This window comes from Dreissena polymorpha, chromosome 4 (assembly GCF_020536995.1).
Source record: "Dreissena polymorpha isolate Duluth1 chromosome 4, UMN_Dpol_1.0, whole genome shotgun sequence".
Classification (NCBI taxonomy): Eukaryota; Metazoa; Mollusca; class Bivalvia; order Myida; family Dreissenidae; genus Dreissena; species Dreissena polymorpha.
The window spans coordinates 63,921,936-63,934,994 of record NC_068358.1 but is presented as its reverse complement, the minus strand read 5'-3'; the positions used below and the strand labels follow the sequence as shown (position 1 = coordinate 63,934,994).

Genomic DNA, 13,059 nt, shown 5'->3' with positions numbered 1-13,059 from the left:
TCTATCACATATCACCTATATAACTGTTAGAATTAGCTAATGTACAATATTACTATGGTAAGTGAACTGTGGCTGTCTTGGAACTCTTGAATATTATAATTTAACACGACACGGCACATTGTTTTCTAATGATCAAAAGGGAAAATAAGTGGGGCTATTTTTCTTATGCTTTGAAAGCAGTTCCGGAAATTTGAAGAAATTTCGAATTGATTTGCAAGTGCTCAAACGAATAAATCCTGCAAGCTTTAATATACAAACAAATAATATCTGAAGTATGCATCGCAGTAAATCTGTCTTTGATGTATAATAGATATGCTACATTACACAAACATTCACGCTTGATTAAGTTTGTCTATATTTTACATTTATTTGCATAATAGCTTCACTGTGTTTAACAATACCTATTTTCGCTTTGAAAAAAATACACTCAATGTTAATAGATGACGCCAGACGTCATTTCGATTCGTTCTGGTTAGTTGACTTCAGGCAAACGCATGTGTGTACGTTTATAAAAGAACGAGATGAGAGTATACATTACAGTAATTGCAATACTACAATACGCGTTGTATAGATTAGTGGTCGAATGAAAATAATATAGCTAGATCTACGGCTGTGTCTGCTTTTTCTGTAATTACCGAATGTTCTCGTTCCAATAATTGGTACCAAATCACTCAACCTATCGCCCTACCGATTTTAAATGATTACCCTTCGGAACTCCAATCTTTTGGCTATTACTGAAATGTCAAACACTAAACAGGAAATTACTTCTTAAACGGAATTCAGTCTCACACGAAGCACCATTCATATATTATAAGTATGACATCGAATAATTCATCTTGAAAATTTAACGAAGATAAAATTAATCATCGCGAGCTATAGAATAAACAAACTTTTATATACATTTAACGAGAAATGATCCAACAAAAAGAAATATATAAATAACAATATTGACTTTAAACTGATTCACTGATAACGGATAATGGTTATTGCTTACTAGGCTGATTGTTTACCTTGATTGATTGCTTCATTCATTCATGCGTGTTTATTCATCTATTCGTTCATCTATTAATAAATTCCCCGATGAATGTTACATTATAGAATATTTTCCAGGATGTTCAGATAACCAAGGAACACCAGCGCGTGCAGCCTCGTTCTACATCCATCTCGTCACGTGGTAGTATTTCCACCATGTCACGCGGAAGCATCAAAAGCGATCCCTTCACGTGCAACGAGGAGACGAGCAGCATAAGTGCACGAAGTGATACGAGCGTTGACAGTTACGTCTTTGATCCTTCATTTGGTAAGTACATGGCCATTTTGTAAGTTCATGGACTTCTATTATTAAATTAACGGTTTATGATTGGTAGGCCGATTATCTTCATTTGGTCCATTTTAATCTTTCGTTTTGAAATATGTATGGCCTTCATTTGATATGTTCAAGGCCTTCATCTGGTAAACTCATGTTAGTCATTTTGTACATTCCTAGCCTAAATTTGGTATGTTTATGACCTTGTATGGAGAATTTAGTTCGCCCAAGGCCTTCATTATTAAAATGCTTTAAATACATGTTTGAATAGATGTGATCGACAACATATATTATCTTTTGTTGAAATGTACTCGGTGGAAGCAAGAGTTAAACATAAAGCGAGCGCATAAAGATATGGGTGCAGTATAATTATAATGTGTACATGTATCATTTTATATCAAATAATGTTATTTAGATATAACTTACGTCTATGCGTTGCTTTTTTACGAATGGGGTGACACTGGTTGTGCTTAAAGGTTTAAAATTGATTTTCTTGCAACTTAAGTCATTTGAGCAGAACAAAATTTGTTATATGATATCGAACCTTATATAATAAAAGGTATATCATGTTACCAATGTATTTGAATTACATGGTGGATCAGGGTCATTTCTAAAATGCCTTCACTGAATATTGTTTTTGATAGCAAATGTTAATATAATCATTATTACTTAAAAAGTGTAACATTGAACACAAATGAAACAATTTCACAAATATACCAAAGATTGTTGTTCTCAATACACGTCACTTGTAATGGGATATGTGTACCTAATTATGTTTATACCATTTATGCCTAGCGTCTAGAAAACAAAGGCCATGGCAAACAACAAGGCTCCTACCTTGATAATAAGGCCTCTTAACCCTTTGCATGCTGGGACATTTGTCGTCTGCTAAAATGTTGTCTGCTGAATTTCTAAAATTAGCATTTTCTTCGATTTTGTTCAAACAACACTATCAGAATAGCATACAATATGGATCCGGATGAGACGCCACGATCTGTGGCGTTTCATCTGGATCCAAACTGTTTGCAAAGGCCTTCAAATTCGGTTCCAGCACTCAAAGAGTTAATTCAGCATTTCGTAACGATGGCTTCTATTTTTGCAGGTGCTATCAGACCAGATTTGTACCCTAGGAAAGACGCTGTGCTACAACAGTCGTCCTTGGATCGTAGCTTCGGTCGTCTTCATGTACGACTCAAGTACGACTTTCGAACGTCTGACCTTGTTGTACATTTAATAGAAGGTGAGCGGTAAGGAGTTGATAATAAACAACTAAACATAGATGGTAGGGTTATAAATAAAAAATATTAATAGTACAGATATATTTTTAAAAAGTATATAGAAACACATATTTACAGTTTATACTTAACACTATTACCTATAAAATTAAAGCTGTGCTAAGGAATTTCAAGCAAAGAAAAAGATGTGAAATATTGCTAAGTACATACAACTCGATTTCAAAAATATACCTATATTTGCTTGACTGTTTAAATAAGAAGTAAAATAATTTTGTATGGCGGAGTTGGCACAGACTTGGTCGATCAGCAATAATTGAATCGCAAGATGCAAAAACGATATTCCTAAATAATAGCGTCTTGATGGAACATTCAACAATCAACAATAGCTATTCATGACAATACAGATGTGATGAACTGCTTCGAGCAACATGATAGCGCTATTTCTGATCATCAATGCACATACATAATACTTTTATTGATATGTTTTAATACACTCGACGATATTTGAACGAATGAAATTGCAAACTTAACATAAACCGTTCTCGTAAAATTGTTGTTGAATACGGTTGTGTTTGCCAGCAAAATGACCATCAATAAGATAACATTCATTGATCACTTGTTCGTTAGTCTATGTCGATGTCAGACACGAACGGATTGACTACAGATGAAAAATAAACCCGATTTATGAGATATGGTAATACGGTCGTCTCGAAATCTGTATAAAATAAACAGATTATACGATTTATTAGATATAAAGATCTATAAATTTATATATGGAAAGTGTTCCAAAGCAGCGGTTTATCAAATGCTATGGTTTTTAAAAGAAACGTAAAAATTGGTGTGCATGGCAGTAAGCGTATAAAGCACTGTTTTATCATTTTTCAAAATTTCGATCTTTTTCATGTATACTTATGAAACGATTTCACCTTTTTTAAGAAATAGAAAGAAATGGTTTAACCGATGAACATAATATATCATGTTAAAAAAGTATCAGTTTCGCAAACGCTTTCAAGTTTTGATGAAACCGCATACTGGGTTGAAAAATCTCGTCAATTTAAATACATTGGTTTATAAAACTTGTTTTAAAAAAATCTTTGATTTATCAACAGTATGCGATGCAAAAGTATGTTGTTGTGAAATGTGTCTTGCAAACGCTTGCATACACAGTTAAGTTGACATCAACGCACACTGCTTTGCGCTGAATTATCAACAGATGCATAATTCATGCCGCTGGATCCGGATCAAGATGCATCGTCATTATAAAATAAGGCCTTACTCATTTTAGTGAATCTCTTCGACAGTTCAAATGATGAACAGCTGTGAGAAGGCCTTGCCAATGGAAGACGTGTTTACTCATCCCGCTAAATTCCTTAAAAAAACTCACAAAAAAGAATCCGAAAATGGTAAAATGACGTATTAGGTATTCGCGCAAATTTCTTTAGATATTTATCTACTTTAAGAAGCCTTGTAGACGCTGAGAGTGCATTTATCAGGCGCTACGTCTTTTCGTAAAATGTCGCGAGTGCGTTATAGAAACCTTTTACACTCAGCGACGGCTTCTTTTGAAATATACCAGATTGTAAGCGCAGACGTAAACCTATATCACAGGACGTCAATTTGATTAATTTCCACTGAATCCATTATCGAGATTTGGATAAATGTTCTATTCAATTTAGATGCCGGCACAAAATATGACGAAAAATTTGTTTGGTTATCAAGGCGAAATTTAACGGCACACGCAAATGTTTGTTAATATTGAAAGCTCTTATAATTTTAATTAAATAAGCAACGTGGCATATTTGTAGTAAGAAAAGAAAAATGTCAGCTTTTTAGTTCTATAAAAATTATTGCGCTAATATTTATATAAATGAATGTTTACTTCACTCTAACACCAACAAAATGTTATTGTTATGCCATGTGAAAAACGGTTTCTGTAACAATGTGTGACTTTGAGTAAGTACCCATGCTTGTAATAATTGTCCATATAAATCTCCAATGGATAGTAAACAAACGTATTGATCTATTTTTGATCCTTTGGAATTTGAAAAGCAATTGGGGACATGCGATTAGAAATGTGTTTATTTATTAAACGAAACGAATATATTTTATAATTGTGGTAATACTAATAGTTGTAGTTATAGTAATAATAATAATAAGAATTAATAATAATAATTAATAATAATAATAATAATAATAATAATAATAATAATAATAATAATAATAATAATTATTATTATTATTATTATTATTATTATTATTATTGTTATTATTATTATTATTATTGTTATTAATAATAATAGTAATAATAATAATAATAAAAATAAAAATCATAAACCATGCTCCGTATTAAATTTAACAATAATAATAGTAGTAATAATACATCATGCTCCTTATTAAATTTAAAGTCGTATTCAATGTCCGTGTACGCTAGATTAAGTATCGATTGGTGTGAAGGAAAGCTAAAAACAAAATATATTTTCATATTGGAGTTTAGAAATGCATTATTGGATGCCTATTGCTCAGTTGCTGTATGTTATTCAAAGGCGTTAAAAGACTTGGGTAATTACATTTACTCTATACTTGTCTAGATATGCTAAAACAGAACATGCTTTTACTCACGATATCTGAAAAGGCTTTACATTGGACATATTTCTGTACGAAACAGTTCCAAAACAAAGATTAAACCACTGGAGTTCACACACACACTATAAAGGGCGTGACACTGGACAATTTAATACATGAAACAGTTCCAAAGAAACGATTCAACAACCGTGGTGTTTTGTTTTGTTTGTTTTTTTTGGTTATATTGACCACTTTCTGTTTATAACGCTTGATGAACACAATAATTTCATTTAAAAAATATGGTTTGAACTTAACAACATGGATTACTTCAAACGAGCACGTTCTTTTTTTATCCAATATATGAAGGTTAAACAATATGACATAAATAGCATGCTGCCCATTTCTCATTTTTATTTATTTTTTTATGTCTTAACAAAACACGTTCATATTCCAAAATGACATCTACGGTAAGAAGAAACCCAACATAACATATTCAAACACCTAACAAATTGCCATCCTTGGCATTAGACTGTTATTGGTAGTGAATTAAAGTTAAATAATGAAATTGTTTCGTTTGTTGCAGCTAACACAGTGTTCATATGATAAATGTTCCATTTGAAATATGTGTTGTGTAGTCACAAGATAAGACCACTGACACTATAATTATGGCATTTGATACATAGACATGTTTGATATTGTGTTGTCGTTTTTGGATGAACGGTTTAGTTAACAAGACGGGTTATTTCTTAAATCGGTCAGCGTTCTTAACATCTTTCAAACAGTTGTCTTTCAGGAAAATGCATAAAAATATCCTTTATAAGCATACTTGAGGTTTTGCCAATATCCATCTAAAAGAAATAAATCGGTGTAGACTAAACAGCATCCAGTTCCATCTAAGTAAGAAATAAATAATGCAAATGGTAAGTACGTAGTCGTCAAACCCATATACAAATCATCGAATGGCCACAATTGATATATCGTGACCAGCGTCCTTTAAGTCTCCTGTCAAGTCGTAGCTCGGATTTCTCGAAATACCAATAATGGACATCGCTTAATTTGTTCTAAGTTGCATGTGACACAACCATTAATTTCAACGACAGACTTTACACTGATTCTATCTTCGCGACCGTGTAAGCCTCATGGCTACTACTCTGCTATTCCGTCTACATTACAAGACGTCGCTTTCACACTACAAGTCGCTTTAAATCAAGATAAATTGAATTAACTGCGTTACCTCAGCAACATCGCTGTCCTTGTAGATTTTACTCGACTGTTAAATATTTTCAAGTTTGCAATTTCGTGAAGAAGAGCCTTCAGTTGTTCAGTTCGATAAACCCATTTTACGGTATGCCTAGTGGACTCTCCCATCTTTCTAAATTGGATCAGTTTATTTCCAAAATTAGGGATGTCTACTATATTTATTTCTATTTTTTAAATATTTCTTACAGACATTTCCTTAAGCAAACAGCGCAGACCCTGATGAGACGCCGAATCATGCGGCGTCTCATCAGGGTCTACGCTGTTTGCCAAGGCCTTTTTTCTAGACGCTTGGCATAAGTGGGTTAAGGTTCGTTCAAACGGACACAATGTCTTTAAAGAATAATAAGAAAGGTTATATGTCAACTTACTGCTGAATGGTGCATGTATACATATGACTATATGTCTCATGTGTAGTATTGTCTAGAAAAATAGATCTATATACAACTCCAATCAAGACAAATACATATATTCAATATTGGTTGATGCGCTTCATAATAATACCCTGCAATACATATATACGACACATATATTTCACACATTGAGTGCTATGATGTTTACTGGCTTGTAACATTATACAATTTTACATCAACCTTTTTTCAACTGTCCAATGTGAAAATTATATATGTCATCATTATAATAAAAAGCGTCGTTCTTTTACCAAATAACGGGACTTAATCTCACGGACACGAATAGCTTTGTACACAAAAAGAAAGACATGATTTTCTTAGTAAAAAACCATCACCTGCATATGTTAACGAAAACATTTTCAACGATAAACACAGACAAAGTCTGCAATCTAGCAGATCTTGAAACATAATTTTTCTTCTTAAAAGTTAAAATACATCTTTACATCACGTCGTAAATAGCTGTCGACGAATTTCATGATTAATCGGCAAAGCGAAAGTATCTTTTTAACAGCGCTATATTATTTTTTAAACGCAATCAAAAGTTATATACATGTAGTTTGATACACATGTGTATTTAACAATAAACTTATGATAAACAGCGTAATTTCTCGTATGGTATCCTGCACCGATACGCCTTTCGCGTACAGTTAACAGTTTCAAACACTGCTCTTTTCAGCGCAAGATCTTCCTCCTTCTGAGCGCTTGGAACCGGATGTTGGCTCCGGTGACCCCTACATTAAGGTCAGCCTTGAACCGACCGTAGACGAGCGCGTTCGGCAATCTTCGGTTAAGCGCAAGACAGCCAATCCGTTTTATAACGAATATTTCAAATTTCCCGCCACTTACGATGACATAAAGGAGTCTTCATTGGTATTCATGGTCTACGACTACGACAAATTCTCTCGCCACAAATTGATGGGGGAGGTGAGGATTGACCTGTCAAAGGTGGAAACTAGCAACAGTGTGGAGATGTGGTGTGATGTACAGAAGCAACACCAGGTTGGTTACCGCTCAAAATGTTAACCCATTTATGCCTAGTGGACTCTCCCATCCTTCTAAATTGGATCAATTTATTTCCAAAATTAGGGATGTCTAGTTTATTTATTTCTATATTTAGAATATTTCTTACAAAAATTCCTTTAAGCAAACAGCGCAGACCCTGATGAGACGCCGCACCATGTGGAGTCTCATCTGGGTCTACGCTGTTTGCCAAGGCCTTTTTTCTACACGCTAGGCATATATGGATTAACATTAACAACCCAATCATTTTTGTTGACTGCATTTAATCATGCTCGTGAAATTAACGCTAACGTATAAATTAAAAATGTCGTTTCAAATTCTTAATGAAGTGGCAAACAACTCTTGTATCCGAAATAATTGTATCCGAAAAAAAGTTGTGTCGATCTACAATCAACAAATTATCGGGATGTTAGTGGAAATATACTACAACTTTCCAGCAAAAAACACCGCTTTTTTATATAGAATGAAACCCCGATCCATTCTTGTTTTAAAGATCGCTAATTGTTTTATTTAGATGATATGTATTGATGCTGGGCTAGGCGAATATTTGTAGACAAATTACCCTATACAACTGATTAAATGGCTAGGTAAATAGTGCCAACAAATGATAAGAAGATTCCAATTTGCCTTTCTTTAGAAAGGCAAGCAGATAAGACAAGTTATATACATTGTGTAATAACGTTTTTGATGTCAGCATCAGTGTGTTTGCTGCACTATAGTAGTTCTTATTAAGTGCGTGCAAGATGTTATATCTATGCCGTTTCGGAAAAATATTACATACATTTATTCTATTATATTTCAAGATCAAGTATTATCAGAAAGGTACATAATGCTGCTGAAATGGTCATTGACATTTGCTTAAAATTCGTAAATTATACGAGTATATCCGTTGAATCCGTTTTAAAAAATGCCGACACTTAACATTTGTTAATTTGCATAGTCATCACTGCAGAATCTGTCTATCGCCCAATACTTTCTGGAACCGGATGAAAATGTTGAACCAATACGTTTATGCTCTATAATCTCCTATATATTAAAGGGGCCTTTTCACAGATTTTGGCATGTTTTGAAGTTTGTCATTAAATGCTTTATATAGAAAAATGTAAACATTAAATTTTAAAAGCTCCAGTAAAAAATCAAAAATAAAATTTAAAAAAGGACAAAAAGTAGCCCGCAGCAGGGCTCGAACCAGTGACCCCCGGAATCCTGAAGTAAAAACGCATTAGCCAACTGAGCTATCCTGCCAAGCATACATAGAATGTGTATTCTATACGTTATATAAGCAATATTCGTAGTTTCACAAATTTAAACGACAACAACAGAACTCTCCAAATTATTCAATCGTTTCGCGTTGCAACGCTTTATAATTTTTAGGTTTTTTAATCGTCAAAAGATGCATATAATGGCTATATTAGACCATGGCAAATGTTCAGTTACCTCACAAATATTATAACTAAACCGAAAATTTGCGAATCTGAAACAACTTTTTTCAATTTTGTCAATTTACCAAACCGTGAAAAGATCCCTTTAATATACCTCTACATGTTTTAATTTTAGCATGGCTTTTTCAGGAATCCGCGGAGTTAGGAGAGGTTTTGCTGTCCTTGAGTTATCTACCCACGGCAGAACGACTCACAGTGGTCGTCATGAAGGCCAAGGACCTCCGCGTCCCCACCACCACGCCCTCGTCAGGTAGGAGACTTTCTTAAATGATTGTCTTCTTTCTAGGCTCTCAGAAACGGGTAGTTAATTATTCGCCTAATTGTCCGTCAATGTCATAACTTAGCTGCAGTTGTATGTGTCAGCGTTTGAAAAAATATACCTGATAAATGTATACTTTTTACTCGATGTCCGTTAGTCTTTCAAATGAAGACAATTGCAAGGGATGTATTGCTATCAAGTGCATATGTGTTTTTGTTCGTAACGGCTAGTAATTATCATTTACTGAACTTAACGTCCCGCCGATAGATTTTTTACGACAGAGTATGCACCTGTAAATGTATGCTGTTGTTTGATCATCTTGTTTTTGTTTAAAATTTATCATCAAATGTCTTATTTATTTAGCATCAATTTCAGATCCGTACGTGCGTATAACGTTAGTTGTAGAGGGAAAGAAGGTGAAACGCAAGAAAACAAGTGTTAAAAAGGGAACGCATAACCCGGTCTGGAACGAGGCTCTCTCGTTCAATATTCCAGCTGAACTCTTGCCTAAGGTCACGCTAGAATGTCACGTGGTGGACAATGATTTGATTGGTCACGGCGAGTTCGTGGGCTGTGTCATGATTGGTCAGACGCGTGCAGGAAACGAGGGCAAGCATTGGGGCGAGATGATGCAAAACCAGCGGAAGTCGATAGCTATGTGGCATCCATTACACAGATAAACTGTTCACTCAATATTTTGTTTTTCTTAACAGAAAAGTAGGCTCTCTATTATGATTTGTTTGCCTTGCAAATGACGTTTGGCACTTATTAGATATTGCCGTTTTTATAAACCAAACGAATTGTGAATGGAGAGTTTGATGTATGGACGTGTTTGGAATATATGTAGCTTGCATGTTAACATGCACATACCAATACTGAGTTGTGTTAAATTGGTCACAACAAGACACATTTCGACAATACATGCACTTTCTTCAGTGTTTGTGAAGCACCAATTCTGTTGGATAATATTTTTTTTGGTCGTAAAATCTTATTACTGTTGACGGTTCAACATACGTGTGTATTATGTTTTCATGACCCTCCATAATAACGGATAAGCCAACATGATAAGACGCACCTTAACGGATGCTTTAGTCATCTCTCTTCAACTGTTGATTGTTCTGTCAAGTGAGAAGTACAGGTCATGTTATTATTAATACCACGTTCACATATTAAATATTAAAGTTAATTCGATTGCAATGTTGATACATACGAACATGTGATTACAACAATAATCACTAGAATTTGCTCTGTGTGTTATGACATATAATGAGCCTTTCATAGCCGCTTCTTTGGCAGCGAATGATTAACTAAGGCTTAAGGCATTGGCTTCGTTAGTTTTCTCAGAATGACTAATCCCGTTACAATTCATGCTGAAGGATTCTAAGAAAGCTTCTAGAACATTTTATATTTTACGCACCAATTACCAAATCGATGTTACTGGTTGGACTTTTACTAAATTGATGAAGATAGAAAAGTACGGCGTTGGTGAATTCCCTTTATAGTTGCATCACATTATATATGCTGTCACTTCAAGAAAATAATGTTACCGAACTCCTCGCAGAGGTAACCTCCGCCCCGGTAAGGTCTAATGGTAAGATTTACATGTATTTGTGCTTGGAACCAGTCAAATATCGGCGCTGTGATTGAGATGTTGCGCGACATTGGCCAACACAAGTACAATCATTAAGATATTACATTACAAAACAAATATAAATATTTATATTTTTATAGCAGTTGTTACTAATCTTTAATCCGGTTTTTTTTATCTGCCAAAGTGCTGTAAGTCATATTTATGCTCTTGTTTTGTGTTGCTAATTATCAGATATGTGGCTGTTTCCGTATCTGAAACTGTTAATAGTGCCTACGAAAGCTTCTTATAAAGTTGCATTACGTGTATACAAGAGTATTTTCGTTAGAGCTACTATAAATATATTCATATTAGTTTTAAGTTGACGTGATAGCATGGAATACCATATTCGAAGATGTGTTTTTTTTCACGCAGAAAATAACAACAAAATCCAGAACGCCCGATTATTTGCATTGTATAATAATTTGTCCTAATGCGTTGTGTTTAGTTTATCGGGTTTGTGTTTTAATCAATGTGTTGTTAATTATAATGAGGTTTAATAAGTTAGTTTAATTATACAACGCAGCGATATATTGATATGTTTCTTAAAAGATGGCAAAGTTCTCACGAAGCGATGATTGTATATTTTTGCAATTATAAAAGTATACAGATTACAATAACAATTGAGTCTATCGTTACGTTTTACCTGTACGTAGAAGGAAAATCTTTTTAATTTCATTTGTTATTATATGATAACATGTACACAATTGTATACACATAGAAATAAGGACGTTCAGATGCTGGTTATGTGTGTTTCAATCTGCTTATATTTAAATGCGAGGAGTAATTTTTGTAAATAAGTATTAACGATATCATTCACTATTATGCCAATTGTGAGCATTACTAAAAAATCCATAAGCCAAAATAAACTGTATGTGAATTACATTATGCACGTACTTGTTCAATCAAATGAACCCAAAATATGTTATATTTCATAAAAGAAGTGTTTTTACATAAACTTATCAAATAACCTTAGTAAATACTGCACGATTTTCAAACAAAAGTTATTTGAGTCGCGGACTGCACAGTCTAATTTGGGACGACACTTTACGCACATGCATTATGCCCAGTTTTCTCAGAACGCGACTCATGGTACGAGGGCATACAGGTCCCAATATTTTCATTGGATAATGCACGATGACACATGCGATGACACGTGTACGTTTATTTGATCAAATGTAGTTTTGGCTATTAGAGTGACAGCTTTGTTTATCATTTTGTATATTTAAATAAGTTTATTATATACACGAATATGATATTAAAATGTTTATATAAAAAACACTACACAATGTGTATAATTAAGAATATCAGTATATTTGTCTTTAACAAAATTGTACAAAACCAAATTATTTTTGTTTGTGATTTGTGGAATAAAATTATATTCATATCTTGTTGTTGTAGTTTTTTCTTCTTCATATACAGCATTCCTTCTGACTAGAAGATTTCATGCCGGCCTTATTTTTATAAAAGCCAATAAACGTGCAACTCTGGCTATATGTTCAATAGATTAGCATTTACTACAACGCATATCAAATTGACTTCCGGCTTATCACGATATATATGTCTATGCAAGGTTCTAAAGGGTCATTATACTTTCGTTGTGCAATATTTCCAATGACGTCTGTATTGTGCTTCGGAGAATAGTGCTGAATTTATTTCGGTTCTACCATATAGAAAATCATGTTAACGGATAAATACCATTGATGGACATTTAAAGACTTAGATATTGAATCTAGCCATAACAAGTGCGTATTTACTCGTTTACACTGTATCCGCATATAATTAAATTTGGTTGCTACTACCGTAATTACTCTTAATTTTCGGACACTTAAAGATAATTAGTGCCCGAACATTTAGATACAAAAAATATTCCAAACGTAGAGCAGTCCGAAAACTTAGAGCGAAAAATTAAAGTGTCCGAAAATGATAATTATATTAAAA

The 13,059-nt window shown here is 33.7% G+C and overlaps 1 protein-coding gene across 3 annotated transcripts in view; it reads left to right on the top strand.

Annotated features, from left to right (window-relative positions):
• Positions 1-12,505, top strand: part of LOC127876287 (synaptotagmin-6-like) — a 92,285-nt gene extending 79,780 nt beyond the window's left edge. For all 3 annotated transcript variants that reach the window (XM_052421411.1, XM_052421412.1, XM_052421414.1), the window contains 5 exons: positions 1,111-1,300; positions 2,409-2,546; positions 7,447-7,769; positions 9,362-9,482; positions 9,867-12,505. In XM_052421411.1, the coding sequence (XP_052277371.1) occupies positions 1,111-1,300; positions 2,409-2,546; positions 7,447-7,769; positions 9,362-9,482; positions 9,867-10,171 (1,077 nt within the window). In that variant the 3' untranslated portion in view covers positions 10,172-12,505. The remainder of the gene's footprint in view (positions 1-1,110; positions 1,301-2,408; positions 2,547-7,446; positions 7,770-9,361; positions 9,483-9,866) is intronic.
• The last annotated feature ends 554 nt before the right edge of the window (positions 12,506-13,059 follow it).